The sequence below is a fragment of the Myxocyprinus asiaticus genome, chromosome 2 (genome assembly GCF_019703515.2).
Source record: "Myxocyprinus asiaticus isolate MX2 ecotype Aquarium Trade chromosome 2, UBuf_Myxa_2, whole genome shotgun sequence".
In the NCBI taxonomy this organism is placed as follows: domain Eukaryota; kingdom Metazoa; phylum Chordata; class Actinopteri; order Cypriniformes; family Catostomidae; genus Myxocyprinus; species Myxocyprinus asiaticus.
This window is the reverse complement of record NC_059345.1, coordinates 50551561-50578412: the sequence shown is the minus strand read 5'-3', so window position 1 is coordinate 50578412 and position 26852 is coordinate 50551561. Positions and strand designations below refer to the sequence as shown.

The 26852-nt window shown below is 38.0% G+C and overlaps 1 protein-coding gene across 7 annotated transcripts in view; it reads left to right on the top strand.

The window, feature by feature from the left end:
- Positions 1-26852, top strand: part of LOC127452152 (serine/threonine-protein kinase BRSK2) — a 225569-nt gene that overhangs the window by 95003 nt on the left and 103714 nt on the right. For all 7 annotated transcript variants that reach the window (XM_051717442.1, XM_051717468.1, XM_051717435.1 and 4 more), the window contains exon 2: positions 19884-19978. In XM_051717442.1, coding sequence (XP_051573402.1) covers positions 19884-19978 — 95 coding nt within the window. The remainder of the gene's footprint in view (positions 1-19883; positions 19979-26852) is intronic.

The following is a 26852-nucleotide window of genomic DNA, read 5'->3' as shown; positions in this document are numbered from 1 at the left end:
AACTGACCCCAACTGCAGTGTCCTAAATCTCATCCGAGGAGTAACAAAGGCAGTTAATCAATACCCCATTGGCTGTAACAGCTTTCAGGTAACAGGTTGACATGATTGGCTGAGATCGAGGGAGGGGGAGTGACAGCAAGCTGTCATAACAGTAAATAAGAAAGGAGAGCAGAGCGGGTCAACAGCTCTTCAGCTGAAATAAGTGAGTGATGTTAATATTGCTCTTGCAGTTCTCAAACACATTAACTAGCCACATGATGCAAATTTGAGATGCAGATTTAATTTAGTGGTACATAGCAGGAACATGTGTCATAAAAGAATGCTGCATTATTTTAAATGACATGGTGGTAGTTTGTGTGTTTATTAGTGTATTGCAGTGCTCACTTTCTTAAAGGGATAGTTCACCCATGGAAGAAAGAAAATTTAAAAATTTAATTTAATTTCTGCGATTATTAACTGACTGTTCAAACACGCTAAAACAATTCACATTATTATTGCAGTATCTGTTTTTTTTTTCACTTCCTTAAACTTCACTAATGTTTTTCCCCACTTTCTGTGGCTAAAATTGGCATATATATATTTCCAGGAGGTACACGGTAAACTTAATTGCACATTCTAGCACAGAAATGGATTCTGTGGAGCAGTGCACACTTATTTATTACGTGTGATGCATGTCCCAAGCATAACACGGTAGCCGATTTACTGTATGGAGAATGGCGACTTCACCTGCAAGTGGCGAGCCAGGTGTGGGAAAGATATGGGCAAGCTGCCGTATCTTTTCGCATCGCCCGAAAACACACTCTCACTGTTTTCTGAACCAGTGTCAAAAGCAAAACTGCGCCAGAGAGACCCAGCACTGTGCAATAGGTACTGAACGGCTGCCTGAGAAAATAATAGTTTTGAGATTTTAAACCTAAGAAAATTAAACTGCAGCATTCAATTTGTTTAAAATCTGTATGTTCTGTATAATGTCTTATAATGCATTGCCAGTGTACTGTACACTTTGTTTATCTTGCCAAAAAGCTTATTAATTGAATCTGCCAATTTGATCCTATTATTAAAAAAGTCTACTGGAAAAAAACACAAGATTTTGCCAAACTTTAAATTACAGCATGTCCACTGATTTTATGGCATTTACAGTATACATATACCGATCAGCCACAACATTAAAACCACCTGCCTAGTATTGTGTAGGTCCCCCTCGTGCCTCCAAAACAGCGCCAACCCGCATCAGTGATATGTACCGTGGCATGATTGCTGGTGCCAGATGGGCTGGTTTGAGTATTTCTGTAACTGCTGATCTCCTGGGATTTTCACACACAACAGTCTCTAGAATTTACTCCGAATGGTGCCAAAAACAAAAAACATCCAGTGAGCTGCAGTTCTGTGGATGGAAATGTCTTGTTGATGGAGAGACCAACAGAGAATGGCCAGACTGGTTCAAGCTAACAAAGTCTACAGTAACTCAGATAACCGCTCTGTACAATTGTGGTGAGAAGAGTAGCATCTCAGAATGCTATTCTGAGATGCGGGTTGGTGCTGTTTTGGCGGCACGAGGGGGACGTACACAATATTAGGCAGGTGGTTGTGGCTGATCGGTGAATACTTGTATCAAAGATTTATACCTGTAAAAATTTGACTAATTTAACATGTACATATTTAAATAATTAAAATTAATGATGACTCACCATTTTTTGCAAGTTCTTTGAGACAAAGTATAAAGTAAATATATTTGATTATATTTTGATGTTTTAATGTACCAGGATTAATTGCGATTAATCAGAAAACTGTGTGATTAATTAGTTTAAAAAATGTTATCGAGTCACAGCCCTACATATTTTTAGTGAACTATTAATTTAATATTACAAAAATACATAACAGACAATAGATTGTGTGTGATTGTGGTCATTGAATACTAAAGGTCAGTATTATTTTTATTGCAGTGACATTTGTACAATAACTGACTATGCCTTTCGACCACCTCCATGCTCCTCTATTGTCTTTATCCAAACCAGACAGAGCCATTTTAGAGGCTTCTTTATCAGTAATGAATGAAGAGGGGAGGGGATCAAAAGGAAGACTGTATAAAAAAATGTGGGAGTGTAAGAGACAGAGCAGATTATGTGTTGAGAGGCAGAAATCCCCATGCATGACTGTTAATATACAGTAGGCAGAGAGATAATGAGCTAGTCGTCACTGACGTAGCACTTGAATCGGCTAGTCCTTGAGAGAGGTGTCAGCAGCTTTCTACAATTGTGACCAGTATACCGGTTCCACCACCCCGCAACCCCCAAAACTCACAAAACACTCCCTTTTCTGTCCCCAAACACTTTTGCATTGCATTTCATGCGCTTGGAAGCATGTTACGGGCATGCTTCTGGCTGGCCGTTGGCAATTTATAGGGTAGTTTACCTAAAAAATAAAAATTCATAATTTATTCACCCTCATGCTTTTTCAAACCCTCACCCTCATGTTGTTTGGATTGTTCTACACTTAAATGAAATTGGAAAGCGTCTTTTTTTTTCAGTCTTTTTTATGGAAAGTAATTTATTTATTCACTGAAAGCTGCATATGGACATACACGTTCTACGGCAAGCCTGGAGGGGTTGCCACACATTCACAAAGTAAAGTTACTCCAAAGATCACATCCTAAATCACTCTATTACAATTGTTTATGTTCACGCAGTACTCCTGTTGTAATTTCGGAGAGCTCTATGTGACAGGGAATCAGAGAGAGAGAGAGAGAGAGTCAGGGGGAGTTGTTATGGGAGAGCAAAACAGTCAGCAAAAAAAACAGTCGGCAAGTGTGACACCCTAGGCCAAAATCGAGTTGTTTGAAGTTTGCTAGTGTGCTTTAGTCACCATTCACTTTCATGGCATCTTTTTTTCATACAAAAAAATTGAATGCTGACTGAAGCTAATCCTTTTGTCTAAAAGGAATGGGGGGTTATAAGGGTTTGGAACAACATGAGGGTGTGTATATGATGACAACATTTTTATTTGTAGGTAAACTGTCACTTTAGCAGTTGGTTTTGGAGATGTATTTGCTTGTAAATTTGATCGTTTATTAAGGATTTGATTAGGCACAGTAGCAACGTAACACTGCAACACTGTTTATTCCATCAGTGCCTCACTATCCAGTTGCTATGATATCTTGGTCAGTTTCATAGCCCACCAGGAGGCAGCAGTAACAGCTTAGTCTTGGAGGATTTATTTGGCTTCCCTTGGCTTTCATTAAGAGCTATAAACACATGTTTAATGCCATTAGCACACAGCCCCTTTATTTGAATTGGACCCAAGATGCTGATGGAGCATGTGCTGCTGAGGGGCAGCTGGAGACATGTCTGCTGTCCAATGCTTCCCCCTTCCATGGATCCTGTGTTGACGCTATGGGACTGGCTTTTGGACATTGGCCCAAAATAAGATCTGGGATTTGGTCAAGCCGTGAGACTCGTTAATTAATTTATTTTTGCCTGTAGGTGAGAAAAGGAGTTGCCTTGACAGAATATTGAGTGACTGTCTACTAAGCATTTTTATGTAGCAGTGCCATTCGATGAAAACCTCACAGCTTAATTTTACATCTGTATTTTCCAAAAATGTGCATAACCATCATGTAGTGTCATTCTGGCCAGCAACACATTTTTTCATTCATTGACAAGTTTTTGTTTTGTAGATACAAGATCTTTTACTTTGTCACTCCACTGGCTAAGATTAGCTGCCCATATCACGTTTGTAAGGCATTGTTGCTTGCCTACATAACAGCCACTGGATGTCCTACCTACACAGATACAAATGTCCCTAGCATATCTGTGAGTGGGCAGTGCTCGGTGGTACCATCACAGCAAGGTGCATAGTCACTTTCCAAAGCGAAAATATTAAATGCCATGGATCGATTTTTATTGAGTAATCCATATTGACCGGCGGGGCAGTCAATATGACAGTTTTCACCTGATGATTTTGGAGCAAAACTAGAGGTATGAAAATAACCATAGAAAGGTGGTAGTGTCACATTTGATTTTTGCACAAATATAGGCAGGTCTATTACCAAAATCAGTTGACTTTAGCACCCTTTGTTGCATTATATGGCAATAGTATGAATCCAAAAATTAGAAAAACACTTTTTTTGTTTTGTTTTTCCAAAGTAGAGTGCCTATAATTCCAGAAGTAATAAAGATATAATATCCTTTTTGATTCTGTTTTAGAATAAACTTTTCTTTAATCTTCATTTTTAAGGCCCTATGTGGTTAAATCCCAGAGATATGGGGCTCCCAATGTGGCTCAATGCATAAATTGTTAAATGTTACACATTTTCAATGGTAGAAATGTGGGTCACATGATATGAAGCTAAAACAAAGGTCTAGAGTGCAAATAATGTTGAAACTAAAATGTACCTTTATTTATTCATCTAAAAACAACAATGTAAACATTTAGATTTTCCAGATTCCAAAAAAATACACTATATTAATGTAATTACTATATTCTTACTGAAACTACCTACCAAAAAAATAAAAAATATTTGCTGTTGCTCTGTTACTCTTCTCTACACTTTTTACTTACAGTGTGTTATCGCTGTACTAGCTTGTGGTCTTCTGGCCAACTTCTGAAACTTTTCTATTGTAGCAGTTTTAGGGCTCTATTTTAGTGAGCGTGGAAAGCGCAGCGCTACGTGCAATGACCATGCATTACGTCTTATCCAATTTTCATGCCAGCACAAAGCGCAAGTGGGCGTGGGTCAGGCACGTGCCATGGACTTTGAGACTGGGCTAGTTTCAAAGATTTTTAATACGCGTTATTAAACGCTGTGCCCAAAACACATTATACGGGTGAGTGTAATGTCACGAAATGTTATAGACATAAATTGTTGCCTTAGAACCCACCAGTCAATGGAAACAATTATGTCACAGCATCAATTAACTAATCTGACCACCAAAGCCAACAGTCTTAACCTGAATGCACAAAGCAAATGTAACGTAAACACGGCAGTCTACATTCCTTAATATATATATTTTTTAAACAGACACTGCGCCCGAACTATAAAACAGACATAACACAAGAAGGACATGATTGCCAGATCACCACTTCATAACCTCAGACTAACCAGAAACAATGACCTACCTAGTATCTATGACCTAGTATCAATAACACAGATTTTTAATAAATAAATTAAATGACCTTTACTTGAACACAAAACCCATGCGTCTCACCTTGCGAATTAACATCTCCGTCACTTTGTTGTAAAAGTCACCCACTTGTTGAAGTTTCGATAGCCTCTCTTTTTCGATGAAATTAACTTTGCCAAATCCGCATAGGTCGTAGATGCTTACAATGCATATATCCATTTTAGCGCTTAATAACGCATTAGTTACGTGAAATTGAACGTCTTGACACAAAACTAAAATCTAGCCAATCAGATGCGTGACTTAAGGAAGGAGCTTCTGATTGGCTTACTCATTTTGGTAAGCATGCTTACCTTGGCCATTTGTAGTAGCGGGAGTGACTTTGAATAAATGTTCAGTGTTGAATTAAAAGGCAGTAAACAATGCTTTTAATCAGAGGAAGCATAACATTAAGTGCTCATACCTGAGGGTGGCACCAAAGCAAATAAATGAATAACTGCCTGTGCTGCTCAACTGAGATGAAAGATGTCGAATTTGAATGATAACAATAGTTTATATTAACAGTTATATTAAAATATTTCATAGAGTCATTTTTCTTCTCACCATTCTGTTAGGTAAGCACTGCTTACCTTGCTTATGTAGATGGCATGTCCCTGGCATGGGTGGGAGTGTTTGCACTATCTGTGGGTGTATGCGCACAAACTGTGGGTGTATTGTATGTTAATGAAGTGATGCAACGTGCAATTTGCCTTCTTTTTCTGAGAAATAGGTCATAGTTTGGAGATTCCACAAGCAGATGGTTGTAAAGTCCATGTCCAAACTCTGAAAATATAGTGAAACATCAAATTATGACAATCACAGCTGTAGCCGTTTTAAGAAACAAAGATGTATGAGATTTGTGTTAAACTTTCCAGAAGTCATGGTTTATTTTTCATTTACTAATATTATTATTATGTTTATATTTTTCAATTGTATTTATGATCTAATTTATATTGGTATTTTTCCACCTGTTGTCATAGAGTGATTTTTAAGCTGCTCATCAGCTAAATATTTAATCATGAAATCTGAAATTCCATCACATTACGATTATTTTGGAACAATTCATAATTATTTTACAAAAAATGCTGAAGGCTCAAATGTAAATGGAGGGACAATTTACACTTTACAGAAATATAGACAAAAACAATATACCAGATTTTACATTTACTAATTCAAAAATTTTGTTTTAGAAATACGTGTTATGCATTGGAACAGAAGAACGCACAGCAGTAAGAAGATTCAAAACTTTTACTGAACATTCTATTCATTTAGGAGTATAAGAAGATTTAGTTTATTTAATAATGTGCAAATATAAACAAATATAAATATGCAAATTTAAACAGAAAAAGAATACTTATGGTTAACTATTTAATTATTGAGCCAATATGAATTAATTATAACATGTCTGACTTGATGTAAATAAACACAAACAGATGGTAAATAGACTGTTGATTGGTTATCTGCAATGTTTACCTTAAAGAACTATTTCAATGATCTAACACTTAAAATTTGTTTTGTTGGTGAAACCAGTTTTATTGAGGTTGATTCACTGATGTAAAATACTTTTTTTGACTTCAGTTGAACCAGTTAATTTAGATGTTACCATGCACATTTTTAGGTAAAAAAAAAATTTCAGTGTGCGTAACAGATTTACACATCATCGGGAACATTTACTGGACAAATAATTGAAATATAAATGATATCGTTCATGAATACAGATAAGTATCTGGTTTAAATCAAGCAGGGTTACAGAATAAGCAACTTAATTGCATCTGCCTATTAGATGTTATGAAAAAATTGTCATCACAAGTAAATGCACATTACAGTACCTTACCAATATTTTCTGAATATTCAAAAATATGCATCATATAACAAAATGAGGAAGAAAATAACAACAATTAAAATACACTGCTCATATGAATTCACGCATTTATGAATACACAGAAAGCTGAACTCGCCAGCATGATCTTTTTATGATTTTTTATTTTTAATAAAAGTGCCTGCTTGTTTTCTTAATCTCACGTGCTTCACATCTGTTGCGAGAACACGCGTATAATTAAAGGCGGCCTCAGTAACACATTGGGGGGAATTCACTAAGAATGAATTGCAAATTGCAAAAGCAAAAGAGAGCATTTTTCTGCATGCGCTGTCTGTGCTGGTTTAGTGACCAATTCACTAAAGGAATAATGCAGATCAGGCAACAGTGCAACAACGAACAAAAAATCGCTGCTGAACATAATTTGTACGCACAATTCTGATCTCGTGAGCCGATTCTGAGCACTATACAGTGTAGAATGCCGCAGACCACTGTATATGACACACACTGCCGGGACTGTACAGCATTACTGTGATTCAGGTGTCTGCATTATCTCTTAAACATGCCAAAAGTGCGCTTGACTACACTGTACATATGGATAACCTATATGCCTGGTTAAAAATGCTATTCTCCATCATTTGATCATTACTTGATGAATTACTGCTGATATTAAGGTAATAACTAAGCAACTGTGATACCTATTTCATGCAAAGTTGCTCTTTGGTAGCACTCTGATTATTCAGGCCCAGAACATTTCAAGAGAAAATTGAACATTTCATTTTACCCCAAGTGTTGCTTCAATTCAAGAACCACATCAAATCTAGATAGATGAATCTATCACACCCTTCATAAGTGTGACAGTGAGGAGTATACTGTAGCATTCCTCTTTCCAACCCTCTGGTGGAATCTTTTTTTTTTTTTTGCCTTTTCTCAAGTTGCGGTTGTAGTAAAACTGTGAGCATAAGTAGGTCAGGGGGTTCCAGGTGACAAACACACAGTTTAAACCAGCCTAAACTGGTTTGCTGGTCTTAGCTGGTCTCCCGATCTGGTCAAGCTGGTGCCAACTGGTGTTTTTTCAGAAAGTAAGAGACCCCATAAACGCTCGACTATGATCTCCACCCAGCGCAACAGTGCCGGCCCACTTTTTCAGCCGTATTTGTTCTTTTTCCATTCATTTCTTCCATTGGGATTTAATAAAATCCTTAAAAAAAACAAAATGTAAAAAAAAATTAAGCCAGTAAGCAAACCAGCTCCGAGGTGAATAACAACATTACAAACCTGAAAACAATGGAAAAATATAAAACTATTGATTTAAAGTAGTTGATTATAAACATAGGAACAATATTTTTTACATTTATTGCAAAATATTCAGATATATGAGAGTGTAGGAAGACTGACTCGATCATAAACAGTGTGTCATGGAAGTGGGTGGTCATTGCAGAGCTTGTTTGATGTGCCATTGATTACCAATCTCAGAACTAACAGCAGGTCTGTCTTTTAAGGTTTAAAAGTTATAGTTAAAAATCTATTCACCTATGGAGAAAATTAATGGAATTTTTACTTCCGGAGCCAGACTGTTGCGCTATATTGGGCCTCACCAGCAAATGCTAAAAACTGCCTTTAAATTAAAGCAAAGTGAAGAGCATTGGTGGAAATGTGGGTGGTGATATCAAGCCATCTCCCCCAGGCAAAGGCTATAAAAGGACTAATTGACACAGTGAAAATAATGACGAGGAAATAAATAAACAAATAAGATAATGCCTGACTTCCAGGGTTTATGAGCTGCTGACTGTTATAAGAGCAGTTTGTGTTATTGTTTTCAGGGGTTAGCTCTCATCATCACTGTAGACACCCCTGCTGACCTGCTCTAAACATTTCACACCTGCCCTGAGTCACTGTCAAACACTTTTGAGTGGCTATGTTTGGAGCCAGCACTCATTGGCTGAATGGGAAAGAAGTGTTTCTAAAGGCTCTGATATACTTCCGGAGAAGTATTCATTCTCTGTTTATGGGTAAAAAGACATTCTACACAGCCAAGCAATGGTATACTGTTTGCAAACATTCAGACACCCGCCACACTTAGGGAGGCATTTAGAGGAGCATTTAAATATGAGGACGCTCAGTAAAGCCTTAACTAATGTGACATTAAAATGTGTTATCAATGACATTATTCCTCATTCTATGAGTAGAATTCATATGAGGTCAGTAAAAGAAGTTGTTTTAACCTCTCGATGATGATTTGAGGTAATATATATGCAGAAGAAAATGTTTCATTTGTCTTGTTTACATTCTGAATTCATGACGCTAATGTGCTAACACACTATATGCGGCCATAATATGCACCAGTTACACTCTGTTATTGTAATATATGGTTACATTGATACTACTGCAAAGATGGGTGTATAAAAGAGTGTTAATGGGCAGAATAAAAACAAAGGAATGATGATAAGCATATCTTACTTTGGACAGATGTGTGAATGGCTTTCGCTGCAGATGCAGTCACATGAGAGAATGGGCACTTGAGAGTATTTGAGTAGATTTTATACCTTTTGTAGACTAATAAATAAATAAAAAAAAATGCCTGAATATGTGGATCATGATCCACTTACATTATACATCTATCAGCAAGCATTACAAATAAGCATAAGTAACCCTTTCCATTTAGCCTCAAACAGACTCCATTTGTTCCAGTCACTGTGTAATTATGAATTGTATATGCTGGAGTGCTGATGCTAGTACATTAATCAAAAATAGATCTGAATAGGACTATAGGGCCTTGGCATGAGCCGTGGTTATCTATTATGAGCTCAACATCTACTGTAGCTGCCAAATTTCATGCTATTGCTCTCAGATAAGAAAAGAAAATGAGTCCAGGCGAAATTAATGGATCTTATATTCTTAAGGCATAACATGGGATTTATTTTTTGTATTACAAACACAAGCTCTTCTACAAAACCTTGTGATTTCCCTTGCTGCCTACTGCCTTCTAAAGGGCCATTTAGAACAAACTTGTTCATGCACTAAAAAAGCTAGATGCAGCGTATCGGATAGAACAGAATGCATGCGTAACTGCGAAAAGCTGAGGTTCTTTTTAAGTCAGGTCACGTCAAGTCATTTTTATTTGTATAGTGCTTTTCACAACACACAACGTTTCAAAGCAGCTTTACAGAAAATCATGCATTAACAGAAAATTCAACTGTCTTAGAGTTATCATTGTGTAGTTTGATTAAATATGATTGTAAATTGTGTATAAAAATAAATACATAATAATTGTATTTAGAACCAGTGAGCAAGCCGAAGGCGACTGTGGCAAGGAACACAAAACTCCATAAGATGTTGGTTAATGGAGAAAAATAACTTTGGGAGAAACCAGGCTCACTGTGGGGGCCAGTTCCCCTCTGGCTAACCAGCATGAATAAAATGGCAATATTAGTTATTTATGTGCAGTGCACGTCATGGTTTAAAATTAGTAAACTAAGTAAGTGTTAAGGTCCAGTGTTTAAACAAAGATTTTGTATGAACTGTAAGATTAATGACTAATGTCTTTGAAGTTCATCCTGGATTAACTGTAGATGTTCACAAAGATGCATTGTCCTTTGTTAGTTGGCTGATGAAGGCTTTTGTTGGCAATTAATTGATAGTCTATGTATTCCATTTCAAGAGTGTAGTCTGTCATTAGACCAAGCTGATGCAGGCAGAGATCACTGAGGTGCTTCGCAGTTCAACCGGCAGGTCATTTCAGTGAGGTCTATCCTAAGTCCAAGGTTCAGGCAGTGGCATATGAAGTATCCCATGTCTTATGGTTGGAGTTGGCATCAGTTCATCCTCTGGAGTCCATCTTAATAGACTGAAGTGATGTCTGGCTGGCACTGGCTGCATTTAGTCGTCATCACTCAGAGACACGTAGCAGTGGAGTTCGACACCAAGCAGGAATGGAGCTGGATCTGGATATGGATCCTGATGTTGAGATAGGGAAACACATATATAATATTAGTATAGATGCCATTAAATTTTTTTGCAGAGTTATAGATTATGATAAATGTTTATGGTTCCGGCAGACCTAACTATAAAGCGGCCTTATTGTGGGTTGATGGATAAATTAGGTGTATGCCTGGCTGAATAGATGAGTCTTTAGTCTAGACTTAAACTGAGTGAGTGTGTCTGCATCCTGAACAGTGTTAGGGAGACTATTCCATAGGTTAGGAGCCAAATAGGAAAAGGAGCTACCTCCTTTTGTGGATTTTGATATTCTAGGAACTATTAACAGGCCAGAATTTTGCAATCGTAATGAACATGATGGAATATAGCATGGTAGAAGGTCACTTAAGTACTGCGGAGCTAGACCATTCAAAGCTTTGGATGTACTGTAGTTAACAAAATTTAAAAATTAATATGAAATTTAACATGTAGCCAATGTAACGACGATAGAATTGGGCTAATATGATCATATTTCTTTGTTCTAGTCAGCACTCTGGCTGCTGTATTTTGAACCATTGAAGTTTATTTATTGAACTTGCTGGACATCCTCCAAGTAATGTATTACAATAATCTAGTTTTGAGGTCATGAATGCATTAATTAGTTTTTCAGCATCAGCAACAGAGAGCATGTGTCGTAACTTAGCAATATTTCTGAGGTAGAAGAATGCTGTTCTACAAACACTGGAAATTTTATTTTCAAAGGACAGATTGGTATCAAATATAACACCTAAGTTCTTTGCTGTAGAAGATGATGTAACAGATTTAACTTGACAAGGTGCCTAAAAAATGCGATGCTCCTGCGTGAGACCCTGTAAAGACAGCGAGACATGGCGCACCGGCCAAATACATGTTTACATAGAAAACAAAGTGAAACAGCACAGAAGTACACAAAAATGCATTCGTTGTGAACGGCCCCTTAAGCCCAAAGTATACAACGCTTAGCCGAACAGGAGCCTTTCAGATTATGCTTCATTTGACTGTGCATGCATACAAAAGCGCTTGGCGTATGCATGCTACAACTGCTTTGAGATTCTGAAATATTTATCTTCAGGAGTTTAGACCCATAAAGATGTCTTTATATTCCTTCAGACTCGAGCTATACAAATGCAGGTATTTCCTGACCTCCTCACACATGCATTAATGGTGTGCACATCCACTGTTGTTGTTTCCACATTCATCTCATGTTGTTTAGCATTGATTACATCTTCTTCAATGCTTCTTCATGACAGCAATGGCTCAACTGTGAGTGTTGCCATCTTGTGGATGCACTAATTAGTGTAAATAATTCAAGGCACATGCAAATGTGTTCAGCGATAGAAAAAATCAGGTCGCACGCGTTTAGTGGTCGAGCACTCTGCTGATGATGAAATTTGTGTCACGCGTTCCGCACGCAGACATCTAGCGTTCGCGTCTAACCCAAGTATACTATGTACTTTAGGCAGCATCCTAACCATCTTGGAACCCCATAAGTGACCGATTTGGAACGCTCTACAAAGGCAGCAACTCAGCTCTCACAAGACACTGAACTCGCAATTTAGTTAAATCGAGATTGACATTAAAATGTTGTTAAGCTAATGGTGCAATACTAAGCATTGAAATACATAACACACATTTTCAATTACAGCTAACGTTTTTTTTTAATCTATAGCTTTCACTGTTGAATTGAATATAATATAATATCATCTAATGTATAAAGATTTTGCCTCTGTAGGCAGCTCAGTTGGTTTAAGAAAAGAGCAACAGTGTAGTTAAAAAGAGACTGAGTGTATCTTTGAATGAATGTGTGTAGTACATAGAAGAAAGGAGGGCAGAGAGTACATTATTAGTGTGTGTGTTCATGTGTACGTACAAGAGAGAACATCTGACACAGAGTGGTGGTTGATGGGAGAAGCCCTGGTGATTACTGATGCATGTTATTGCTGAAGGTCACCACAAGGCAATTCACTCTTAACTGATGAACTCCCAGTTATTGATCTTTTGAGCCCCTGTGTGGGGGGATGAGTGAAGCCTCGGAGGCGAGATGCTGAGTCTCTGGGGATTCAGTTCCACTCTGCAGCATGCCATGAGAACATGGGCTGACAGCATATCATGCTGCTGTGTTTCATAGCTTATCAAAGCTGTGCACCATGTTCCAGTTTAGTACCACTGTATGTAGAGTAAACGTAAAGAGAGGGTGAAAGAAGAGCTATAATTAATTACCCATGATGGTTTTATTTTGCTTAAATCACTTGCAGTGGACAATTATTTGAATATATTGTAGCTCTCGCTGCATATGTGGACTTTTATTAAATTAATTTGTGTAAAAGGTTTAGTTCACCTAAAAATGAAAATTCTTTCATCATTTACTCACTCTCATGTTGTTCCAAACCTGTTTTTTTTTCTCTTCCATGAAACTCAAAAGGAGATGTAAGACAAAATGTTAGCATCAGTCACCATTCACTTTCATTTGCATTTTCTCTCTCTCTATACAGTGAAAGTGAATGGTGACTGAAGCTAACATTCTGCTTAAAGGGATAGTTCACCCAAAAATAAAAAGATTCTCTCATCGTTTACTCACCCTCGTGCCATCTCAGATGTGTTTGACTTTCTTTCTTCTGTAGAACCCAAACAAATATTGTAGAAGAATATCTCAGCTCTGTTGGTCCTTACAATGCAAGTGAATGGTAACCAGACCTTTGAAGCTCCAAAAATCACATAAAGGCCACATAAAAGTAATCCATGAGACTCCTGTGGTTTAATTCATGTTTTCAGAAGCTATATGATAGGGGTGAGAAACAGATGAATATTTAAGTCATTTGTTACTAAAAAATCTCCACTTTCACTTTCACACTCTTTCACATTTTTAAAGTGAATGTGTAGATATATAGTAAAAAAAATTAGCTATATTTTGATCTGTTTCACACCCACACCTATCATATTGCTGCAGAAGACATATACCGAACCACTGGAGTCTAATGGATTACTTTTATGTGGTGTTTATGTGATTTTTGGAGCTTGAAAGGTCTGGTCACCATTCACTTGCATTGTAAGGACCAACAGAGCTGAGATATTATTCTAAAAATCGTTGTGTTCAGGAGAAGAAAGAAAGTCATACACATCTGGGATGGCATGAGGGTGAATAAATGATGAGAGAATTTTCATTTTGTAAACTATTCCTTTAAGCAGAATGTTAGCTGCAATCACCATTCACTTTCACTGTATGAAGAGAATAAAAATTCAAATGAAAGTGAATGGTGACTGGTGAACTATCCCTTTAACATCTCCCTTTTCGTTCCATGGAAGAAAGTCATACAGATAACAACAAATGCAAATTATTTCAGAATTCGCATTTTGGAACTCAAATCATCGGCTTGTTGAAGAAAAGTGTAATATTAATTTTTAAAGCAATCAGACTTATGATTTTTGCCCGGCAGGCCATAAAAATTTGTAAAAAAAAATCCCAATATCTCACCTTGAAGGAGAGACTTGAGACATATCTAGGGACCAGAATATTATGAAGATTATTAGTGGGCTCTTTTGACAGGGTCAGTATGCAACCAAATAGCAACCACCCAGAATACGCTAGAAACCATGTAACAACATGCTAAAAACCTCTTAGAGCACATTAGAAAGCGCATGGCAATGCCTTGGTAAACATTCACAGACAACACCTATAGCATTGTGGCAGTGAATTTTGCACTGACATGAACCACTCACATTTTCTTGAGAAAATGTAAAAATCAAGCTCTGTCTGTTTTTGTTAACTATTTACATATGTTAATTACCATGCGTTTAGTTAATTAATTCATGTTTTGATGTGATGTCCGATGTGTTTTTTGTTAATGTGTATTAAACACATTCATCTCTCCATTTTACAGTTTGTTTTTCTTTCTTTTTTTTGCAACATTCTGGTTTCTACATTTCCCAGTGATTGGAAGCTTTGAATCACACACGCCTCCTTCACAACTCAGTAAACTCTCGCAAGTGTTGTTTTTCTCAACAAAAATGTCAAGAACACAGCTTGTTTACTTGCTCGGGAAACTCAAACGTCGTTGACTCATTAATGTGTATTCATTTTTTTGCACAGATCACTGACTTAAGCATGCTAGCCTAACTTTAGCTTCTTCGATTTGTGGCAGTAGCAACTCAAGCATGGGTTTCCATGGTTTCCTTTCCAGCTGTCTAATAGAAAGTTTTGCTGTATGCTTTAATGATGTTTAGCAAGACTGAGTTTCCTGAATGAAATTAGTGGAGATACAAAGTATCTTTTGACATGAGAGTTCAGCTGTTTCAGACTAGCACATTTTGACCTCCCCATAATTATGACACAGAAAGTTAGGGGAGTGCCCATTTTTGGCTCCAACTTTAGGCTGTTCCTTATATCCAACAGTCACCGACACAGTAGTTTCTGATAGGTGTATTAGACACAAGAGTATGTGATTAACTATGCTTGCAGTTTAAGTAGCGTGTGCCTGTGTGTGGAATAAATGGGTGTCGGTTACTCATTTTTATGTTTTACACGAAAGTTTGGCCTGCTATGTTCAGATGCCACTGTGCACCATCTCTGCCTGTCTGGCATATGTTAATTTAGGGATGTGCATGGATAGTTGGTCACTCTGTTAACCATTCTGTGTGTTTCATTTCAAATACCAAAATCACTATTTAGTTATTCTATATGTGCAATAGTGGTCTGCAACCTGAACCGAGTCCGATGGGACAATACAATATCCGACAACAATATGATCCGACAATATCCAAAGATTCAACGTTCTGAAGTAGTGTAGGTCGCAAAGAAGAATTCATGTGATTGTCACACTATTACATATGATTCTAGATTGTTTTTCACACAGCAAAGTTTCATCGCTTGATAAATGGTGAGCCAATGTTTTTTTTCTCTTTTGCTCTGGTGAGCATGATTACATACATTAATAGTTCAATGCTAAACCATTTAAAAGAGTATTCTGGTTTCAATACAAGTTGAGCTCAATCGAATCAACTCATCCCTTCTTTTCTTTAAAATCGAAGTTCCAGTGAGGCACTTACAATGGAAGTGAATGGGGCCAATCCGTAAACGTTAAAATACTCACTGTTTCATAGTATAGCCACAAGACATAAACAATATGTGTGTTAACATGATTTTAGTTTAATAAAATCGCTTACTAACATTTCTGTGTAAAGTTATAGCCAACAACTTGATGGTGCACCGGTTTCCCTGTTGCTGCCATTGCGTCTGGCCATGGAGGCCGTTCCCCTGCCATTGCCACAGAGGTGTTTCCCCTGCAGCTGCCAGCGCTCTCGGCCACGGAGGCCATCTCCTGCCATTGCCAGCACTCATGGCCACGGAGGCCGTTCCCCTGCCTCTGTCAATGCTCACAGCCGTGAAGGTTGTTCCCCAGTCGCTGTCAGCGCTCTCGACCACAGTGGTTGCTGCACAGCCTGTCCAGTTCCCTTTGGCCGTCGACGAGCATGTCCAGTTCCCTTTGGCTGTCGACGAGCCTGTCCAGTTCCCTGAGGCTGTCGACGATCCTGTCCAGTTCCCTGTGGTCATCAAGTCTGTCATGTTCCCTGTGGCTGTCGTCAAGCCTTTCCAGTCCCTTGAGGCTGTCGATGAGCCAGTCCAGTTCCATGTGAACGTCGACGAGCCTGTTCAAGCCCCCGTATCCAGTCAAGTCTTCTCGTTCAGTCAAGCTGTCAAGTCAAGCTGGCACGTCAAGTCATCATGTCCAGTCAAGTCATCCTGTCCAGTCAAGAAGTCACTTCTAATCAAGCTGTTACAACAAGTCAAGCTGTCACGTCAAGACAAGTTGCCATGCCAAGTCCAGTCACCACTATGTGTCAAGTCGATACACCAAGCCAAACCACCACGCCTAGTCAAATCGCTATACCTAGTCAAGCAGACACTTCAAGCCAAACTTTTTCACCTAATCAAGCCACCAAGCCAAGTCAAGCCGCCAAGCCAAGTCAAGCCGTCAAGTCGCCAAGCCAGGTCAAGTCGCCAAGTCAGGTCAAGCCGACAGTGCAAGTCAAGCCGCCAAGCCAAGTCAAGCAGCCAAGTCAAATCTAGCAGCCAAACCAAGTCCATCAGTCACACCTAGCCAAATTGCTGTTCCCTGGTCTGTCCCACTGGCGCTGCCCTGGTCTGTTCCGCCGGTACCACCTTGGTCCGTCCCGCCGGTGCCTCACTGGTCTGATCCACCAGCTCCTCCCTGGTATATCTTGCCAGCGCTGTCCTAGTTTGTACTGCCGGTGTCTCCCTGGTCTGTCCCGCTGGCGCTGCCCTGGTCTGTTCCGCCGGTACTGCCTTGGTCCATCCCGCGAGCACCACACTGGTCTGTCCCGCCGGCTCCTCCCTGGTCCATATCGCCGGTGCTGTCCTGGTCTGTCCCGCTGGTGTGGTTCTGTTCTGCCGGCACTGCCTTGGTCCGTCCCGCTGGTGCCACCCTGGTCCGTTCCACTGGTTCCTCCCTGGACCTTACCTTATTCCCTGTTTGTTTTAGTCGGACTCAGTTTTTTATTGTCTGCCTTGTGTTATTTAGTGCCATCCACCTGTTTCCCCCACCCTCCCATCCCATTGTCTGGTCTTTTGTCTAGTTTTGTTTTTTCTTGATCATGGGATGCCTGGAAGTCGTCCCTCGTGTTTCTCACAAGTACAGCGTTGTCAGCCTTGTCATGGCAGTGCTGATATGCACTGCTCGTTAGTATTATCTACGGCACCTGTCTTCAATGTTCTCTTTTCTTTTTAGTTTCTCCTTTGTCTCGTCTGCATTGCCAGACCGTTGTTTTGTTTTTGCCCCTGTATAAGCCTGTTCCAGTGAGTTCCTGTTATCTTTGGTTTGTTATTGTTTTTATTTTTGTTTTGCTTTTTGTTCTGTTCTCCCCCATGAGAGTTTTCTGTTTGTATTTTGTTACTTTGTTTAATAAAAACATCAATTCATCTCCTGCATTTGGGTCCTCCGTCCAAATCCATTATAGTTTTAAACAACTTTACAGCTCAAATAAAACATGTTTTACAAGAAGAATTAATGTAAGTGCTTTAACAAAATTATAAGCTTCACAGTTCTGCCATTAAACCCTTTAAAAAACTTTAACTTTAAATAAAATATATATATATATATTTTTTTACCTATTCACTTCCATTGTAAGTGCCTCACTGTAAACTTTTATTTTTGCTTTTTTTTAAAGAAAAGGAGGGACGAGTCGAAATTATTTTTTGTGGGAATCAACATAATGCAATAAATGCTGTCTATTGAGCTTAACTTGTATTAAACCTGGAATATTCCTTTAAAAATCAAAGCATCTCAAAGAGGTTAATAAATCGCAGCAGTGTAACTACATTCACAAGACAATACTAGCATTTGCTGCCACGGAAATGTGAACCTGCCGGGGAAGAGCACAAATCAGATTTGGCACTTAAATTACACATTTTCTGTTGGTTAAGAATACTATGTTACAGGAAGTGAAAATTAGATTATTTTTGTTTGACTTTAATGTGAGTAATTTTATAATTTGAAGATCTTTGTATTGTGCTATTTAGGCTCATTGCCATGAGTATTGTTTGACACATATCCATTGCAATGAACATTTTTTATTCATGAGTCCCGACTCCCAACAAATAACCGAATAACCATTTGTGAATCCTCACGGTTATCTGAATATTACAAACTGTTACCATGCATATCTCTAGTTTAGATATCACTTTGTTAGATATGTTTGCATATATCTTCCCCTGCTAGAAACAGTCCTTATAAAACAGTTTATTTGCGACAAATTGGTGGCAATGTGCACCTAATATTTGCCTCAAATGTTTGCAAGAAAACAGTTTTTTTGTGAAGGAGACCAGGCTGGTTTATGGTGCTGGTCTAGTTGGTGGACCATTATAGCCATGATGTGTACCAGAAAACTTTGCGGGGGCAGCCATGGTCTTTCTGCTGTAGCTGGTTGATCAAGGATGTCATGCTGGTTAAGCTAGTTAAAAAGCCTGTTGGGGACACAAGCATACCAGCATCCAAAACACAACGTGCCATACAAGTGTTTTCAGCAGAGTCAGCATTGCTTGCCATCAGAATTTTTGTTTTCTATGCCCAGTATAATTTAATCTTCCCCCTTACTGTGTATGCAAAAGCACGTCTGTTCAAAAGCTGCTTTTTGGAAATGCACCTGGCCTTTCTCATCCTTTGCTTGTTCGTTACATGACTACAGGCTTTTGTCTTGCTAAAAATTTCTCACGATGACAAATACATTAGCTGGTGTGTGGCATTTTACACATGTCTCTGTGTGTTGATCTCAGCACAAGGCAATTACGCTAAGATGATATATGCATTGGGTCCCTGGACACTCTTCGCTGCACCCTTGAGCCCGGGGCGAATGCAGTAGATTGCATCTGCGGAGCGTCCTCTCCTGTGATACAACATCAATGACACGTCGTGAAAGTGGTGCGAGATGCCATTTGGCTTTAACGACATACATATAAAAGAAATGCAGGGACCTGTCAGGTGTTTATATCCCCTCTGCCCCCTGGGTAAACCTACAGGGAAATCAACAGTGTGATATGCAGAACCATGCTGAAAACTGTATGGGGGTAATAAAGGAATGCACAGATGTGGCATTTAGCCAAATACGAATGCTGATATAAATATGTGCCTGTGTCAGCCTTTGTGTGCTGGGACAGTCTTTTATCGTTGATATGACAAAGAGCTATTGAGGGAGATCCAGCACTGATCTGGCCTTGTTTGTGTTCTTGTATGTTCTCTGACATTTACTTTGCAACATGAAAAGTGCCCCTGGGTGTCACATTATGGATACCAGTGGCTTTAGAGGGAGAAGTCTCATTTTACTGAAGTGAAACTCACGCTGGGACCAGCCTTTTTTCATCTAAGTGTTTTTTGGTTGATGTACTTTTTATGCTTGTTGACATAAATTATTTTCTCTTCTCTCTCTTTTCATTCTCGCTCCAGGCCTTGTGAAGCTGGGAATCCACTGTGTCACATGTCAGAAAGTTGCCATAAAAATTGTTAACCGGGAAAAACTCAGCGAATCTGTGTTGATGAAGGTAAGATTATGCTGTTTTATCATTGTACTACATGAGTCAAAGCAATAGTTCACCCAAAAATACAAATTCTGTCATCATTTACTCACCCTTATGTTTTTCCAAACCCGTTTGACATTCTGTCTTTCATTGAACACAGAAAGAGATAGATTATTTGGCAGAATGCTAGCATCAGTCACATTCACATTAATTAAACGGAAAAACGATGCAATGAAAGTAAATGGTGACTAAGACTAACATACTGCCTAACATCTCCTTTTGTGTTCCCCGAAGGAAAGAAAGTCAAATGGGTTTGGAACAATACGAGGATTAAATGATGACGTTTGATCAATTTTAGGGTGAATATCTCAGCTGTGTAGGTCTATACAATGCAAGTAAATGGTGACCAGAACTTTATAGGTCTTAAAAAGTAATCTACACCACTCCAATGGATAAATCCATATCTTCAAAAGCGATATTATAAGTCTGGGTGAGAAGCAAATAAATATTAAAGTAATTTTTTACCATAAATCTTCACTTTCACTTTCACATTCTTCTTTTATTTTTGGCGATTCACATTCTTTGTGCATATCGCCACCTACTGGGCAGGAGGAAAGTTTATAGTAAAAAGGACTTAAATATTGATCTGTTTCTCACCTACACCTATCATATTGCTTCTGAAGATATATATTTAATCACTGGAGTTGTGTGAATTATTTTTATGCTGCCTTTATGTGCTTTTTGGACCTTCAAAGTTATGGCCACAATTCACTTGAATTGTATGGACCTCCAGAGCTGAAATATTCTTCTAAAAATCTTTGTTTGTGTACAGCTGAAGAAAGAAAGTTATACACATCTGGGATGGCATGAGGGTGAGTAAATGAGATAATTTTTATTTTTAGGTGAACTACCCTTTAAGGATAACCCACTATTTCACCTATGTCATAAGTTTGTAAGGCCACAGCAGTATGGGGGGGACACAACCTCAAACTGGACATTGATTAGTAGGAGTTCACTTATGGTTATCTCTTAATCTTCCATTATCCAGTTTGAATCACATCAGTGAGTGTTGTTTGGACAGCCCTCATCCGATTCTGCCTGTGATACTGTGGTTGGTTGTTCTTTTAATGAAAGTGGCTTAGGCCTGTTTGTCACTTGAGCACATGATACATATAGTTTCATCTCTCCATTTGTTGAAAATTCACTTACTGTAGAACGAATTGCACCTGCTGAGAGTGTTGTTTATTTATTTATTTATTTCAATAGGTTACAGATTACAGATCTAAGAACAGCCATATGCACCTGATTTGCATTAAAGTAGTACCAAAGTTAAAACAGTTCTACACTGCAAAAATGGCTGTTTGAAAATAATAAATACAATAATAAAATTACTGAGGTTTATGCTTAAAGATGAAGTGTGTAATTACTGTGTCACTAGCGGCACCAAACAGAATGGCAATTTGGCAATCTGGACTACATTTTTGGCTAAAGAATGGAAGACAGAGGGAGTGTCTAGTTGTTATTTTTGCAATTCTATTTGGTGCCGATAATGGCGCAGACATTACACATTACACATTTGTTAGGAAGGAAGTTTAGTTGATATTTATTTGTAAACAAGATAAAGATACAGATTAAAAATAGGATTTTTGCTATATAAATATGCTGGTCATGTACCTATATTTTAATGTCATCTAAAGTCAGCAGCAGATTTTCTTTTCAGAGCTCTGGCCTTTTTTAAAACAAAAAATCCCTTAGCTGTAGTGAATAATTGACTCTATGGCACTTCTACTGTGCTCATTTGTTTTTTAAAGAGAGTAAATAAAAAATGGGTCTAAGAAGGTGCTGATGTTGCCATTTTGCCTTTAACTTAAAGGATTAAAAAAAAAAAAAAAAAAGGCCAGTGAATCACCTTAACTTCTGACCCAATCAACTTTATTTCCTCTCAGTGTCCATTCAGCATCATATGGATTTCATTAAATGGTTAATGGCTCATTAACTCCTTGTGGATTGTGGGGCAGTTGTAATTTAGATGAGCTGATTGGTTCCTCATTGTAATTGGATGTGAGAGTTGGCTACAGTCATCCAGTAGACATTCAGTCCCCAGACCCCCTCACTCAAAGGTGTTTGGAATGAGGGGGAAATTGGCTCTCTGCAGGAAATAGACTTGGATCACATGGGAGTGTGATTGTGGAGGCATGCATTTGTGTCTCTTATTGTCAACATCAAAAGGTATGGGAAGTGTTTTCTCTCTCCATTTAAAAGTTTATAAACCTATTTATTTTGCCATTTTAAATGCACAATTATATGGTTATATGCATTTTATTATTTGCATTTAGCATCGATTTTCCCTGCTGTCCAAGAACCAATCAGAACAGATCTGCAACCCGTTTTTGGATTGCGAGCCACCGGTTGAGAACCACTCTCTTAGCAAACAAACTGATGCTTTCTGATCATAATGTAGAGTCAAAACGAAGCCTCTTTTGTGATTGATAGTTAGTCCTACTCTTCTGAAGGTCACCCTGCAACCCATCCTATTGTATCTCTTGCTTATTTTAGCTTCTCTCAGGGGCTGTTATCATGGTAACCTGACACAATTGGCTTGCGGAGGGTGGTGGGGAAGAAAATTATATGTTTATATTAAAAACGGCCTCCGACCTTTTACGCCTCCACCAATGTGTCAAAATTTTTTCAAACAACGGGAATCAACAGAGGAGGCAAAAGAGCGAAAGCGCAACTTGCAGTTCTCATTGCTTCATTGAACATATTATGTATCATCTTACCACAGAGAGTCCTGAAGACATGACTAATCTCCTCTGTTGTGAAATTTCCCAAAATTCCACCTACATTCCTACTTTACCTCAGACTTAGGGTTCTTCAAACTAGAGCTTTTGGTGCATCAAACTATGGTTCATTTTATTAGTGTGACAGCGGTTTTCCAATCTCTGGTGCACACCAGCGAACCACACCCATGTTCGCTGAAAAGTTGGTCTGGATACGGTTCATGTGCGTTGCAAAAAAATCCTGTTAAATTTACAGTGAAAAACTAGCAGCTGTGGTTGCCAGAAGTTCACATAAACAATAAAGTGACCATGTTTCAGGCATTACGGGATGTCATTTTGGTGCCTCTATATTTTACAGTTCATTACCGTATACAGTATATAATTAAATTATATAATGTTATTACCACCATAATAACATAGGTGATAAAGCAAAAGCCACATGGTGACTTAAATTTAATTAAGAGTAGCCCTTTATCAAGAGTGGAAATAATGCAGAAAACATTAACAACTTAAAATATAACATAAAACAACCCATTGCACATAACTGATATCAACAAAAAGAAGAAACATAAATATTAAAATAAAATATAATCAAATGTGATTTGTCAAGCAGGGACTTCTAGGTATGCTTGATTGTTTTTAAGCATAATTTTAACAATAGATTACTTTAAATGTATTGTCCTGTTAAACACAATATACATTTTCAACTATAATGTCAGTCATACTTTTTACTTCTAAAAATATGTTATCTTGTTAGATAAAATATAATTTTTCACCGTAGATAACCATTTAACCCTTATGTTGTGTTCCGGTCATTTGAACCCGGATGACTTTTTCTTTTTTTTTTTTTTTTTTTTACGAATTTTTTTATTACTTAATCCAGTTAGAATGAATGAAATGCCTTGACTAGGTTCACATATGTATTCTGAAAACACACACAACAAATTGGACCATTTCTTTACATTTTATTGGTTTTATTTCACTTTGATACACCTATTGTGTTCCCAGTCAAAAATGACCGGCCATTTGAAATGAATGGATTATACTACAAAATACAGAAATATTATGTGTTCAGGAGCATCCCAATCCTTTAGATGAGCGCGCACACACACACACACACACACACACACACACACACACACACACACACACACACACACACACACACACGTCAGTGCGGCTATCCTTATGAGGACTCTCCATAGACATAAAGATTGTTATACTGTACAAACTATAGATTCTATCCCCTAACCCTAACCCTACCCCTAAACCTAACCCTCACAAAAAACATTCTGCATTTTTACATTTTCAATAAAACATCATTTAGTATGTTTTTTAAGCAATTACATTTATGGGGACACTAGAAATGTCCTCATAAACCACATTTATAGCATAATACCTTTGTAATTACCAGTTTGTAACCTAAAGAAATGTCCTCGTAAACCACCCAAACGCCCTGGAACCATTAGCAGCCGCGATAAGAAAGGAAGATGATTTTCTAGGGGTGGTGGCGGGAGGTGTGGTGCATAAGCTTTTGCTTTACGCAGGTGATATTTTATAATTCGTCTCTGATCCTACTAGATCTATGCCTTGCCTCCACAAAATTATTCATTCCTTTTCAAGTTCTCGGGATACAGAGTTAATTGGTCTAAATCCGAAGCTTTGTCTCTGACAGCGTACTGCCCAGTAACGGCTTTTCAGCCGGGTGCCTTCCAGTGACCCAAACAGGGCATTAAGTATTTGGGGATTTTATTCCCAGCAAATTTGTGTGATTTATTTAGAGTTAATTTTGACCCTTTAGTAAAAAGTTTTTTGAGCGATGTGGGCAGGTGGGCTTCATTACATTTATCTATGATTGGGAAAGTTAATGTTATTAAAATTAATTGTATTCCAAAATTCAACTACCTGCTACAGTCTCTCCCTGCAGATGTCCCCCTCTCTTATTTCAAGCAATTTGATAGCTTAGCGAAGTCCTTCATTTGGAATGGTAAACGTCCCAGATTACATTTAGTAAGCTGTATAGGCCTATTGACAAAGGTGGGCTAGGCCTTCCCAAGATTTTGTTTTATTATTATGCATTCAGTCTCAGACATTTGGCTCATTGGTCTCTTCCATCTGAGAGAGCCCCTCCCTGGTTTTGTATTGAACAGGAAGTTCTTGCCCCTATTTCGCCATTGCAAAGCCTTTCTATGAAACTAACCGGAGAAGTTAAGTTACACACCATTAGCTCGCATTTTCACTCGGTATGGACAAAAGCGTCCAGAGTGTTTAATTCGGACATTTATTTAAATGTTGCCTCAATCATATTGCTGAACCCAAAATTATGTATTAATAAATCCCCTTTCTGCTGGTCAGAGTGGATTGTGAGGGGGGTTGCTACACTCTGTGACCTATATGAGAGTGGATTGTTGAGATCCTTTGAAAATTTGGTTTAACATTGATATTTACAGCTGCGCCACCTGCTCTGTACTATTTTTGGGAGTAGCATACACCCCCCTAAAGACACTCTGGGAGTGGTGATTACTGCTTTTGGAAAAGGTCACGAGGCATCAGTGTATTACTCCCTGCTAATTCAGAGTCTGGGGGATGGAGCTTTAACTTCTATCAAAAGATTATGGGAGAAAGATTTAAAGTTGGTATTGGAAGAGGGAGTGTGGGCTAGGATTTTGAAAAAGTCTGCATCTATAGATGCAAGGGTGCGCCTTATGCAATTCAAGATTTTACATTGATTCTGTTGGACCCCCTCTAGATTGTATAGGCTTGGTCTTAAAGACACACCCACCTGCTGGAGATGCCAATCAGAAGATGGACACACAACCCATGTTTTTTGGTGGTGTGTTAAGATCCAAGAATTTTGGTTGAAGGTTCAGAGTATTATGTGTGATGTATTGGACACTCAAATTTCATTTTGCCCCAGACTCTGTATTTTAGGCGATTGGGCGGTCATCATTATAGAGAATAAGCACATAAAAAATTGGGTCCTATCCAGTGTCACGATCGCCAGACAAATAGTTTTAAGGGGATGGAAGTCGGCTGGAGCGCCCCCATTTCAGGAGTGGTGCTCGGAGATGGGGAGGGTGGCGGCTTTTGAAGAAGGGTCATCTAGTAGACTTGGGAATTTGGACTTGTTTGTGGGGAAATGGGGCAAATATCTGGCATTTATGGAGGGCTCCCGGGGAGGGGCAGTGGAGAGAGAGGTGTAGTTGTTAATGTGTGTGATTACTATATATATATATATATATATATATATATATATATATATATATATATATATATATAATAGTAATAGTGGGGATTAAGTATTGATTCTGTTTGTATATGTTTTGCTTTTCTTTGTTTAATATATGAATAAATAAAAAAAAAAAATAAAAAATAAAAAAAAAGTGAAAAGTCGAGGTTACAGTGAGGCACTTACAATGGAAGTAAATGGGGCCAATTCTTGGAGGGTTTAAATACAGAAATGTGAAGCTCATAGTTTTTATAAAAGCACTTATTTTAAGTCTTCTGTTAAAACTTGTGTATTATTTGAGCTGTAAAGTTGTTTAAATGGTCATTTTAGGGTTCTAGGGTTTGTTGACATTACATCGTCATGGTAACGAAGTTGTAAAATTGGCTACGGTTAGTAAGAGATTTTATCACACTAAAATCATGTTTACACACATATTGTTTATGTCTTGTGGCTATAAAAAGTGAATTTTTTTAAGTAGAAAAATTGGATCCATTCACTTCTATTGTAAGTGACTCATTGTAACCTTGATTTTTGCTTTTTTTTTTAAAGAAAAGGAGGGATGAGTCAAATTTTTTTTTTTTGTGTGTGTGTGGTACTCAACATTATGCCACAAATGCTGTCGACTGAGATTAACTTGTACTGAACCCGGAACATTCCTTTAAGTGAAAAAAAAAAAATAAATGTTCATGGCATTTTACTTAGAGACCTCTCCAACAATATATATATATATTATTAAAGAGCATTATTTAAGAATTGGTTAAATAATAATCAGTTATATTCATTGTAAAGTCCAGATTCTAAGCTTTAAAATGACACCTCTTTTGTTTTGATCATGCAAGTGGTTATTAATTAATTACATAATTATTATGATTTGTATTTTTTCTACAGG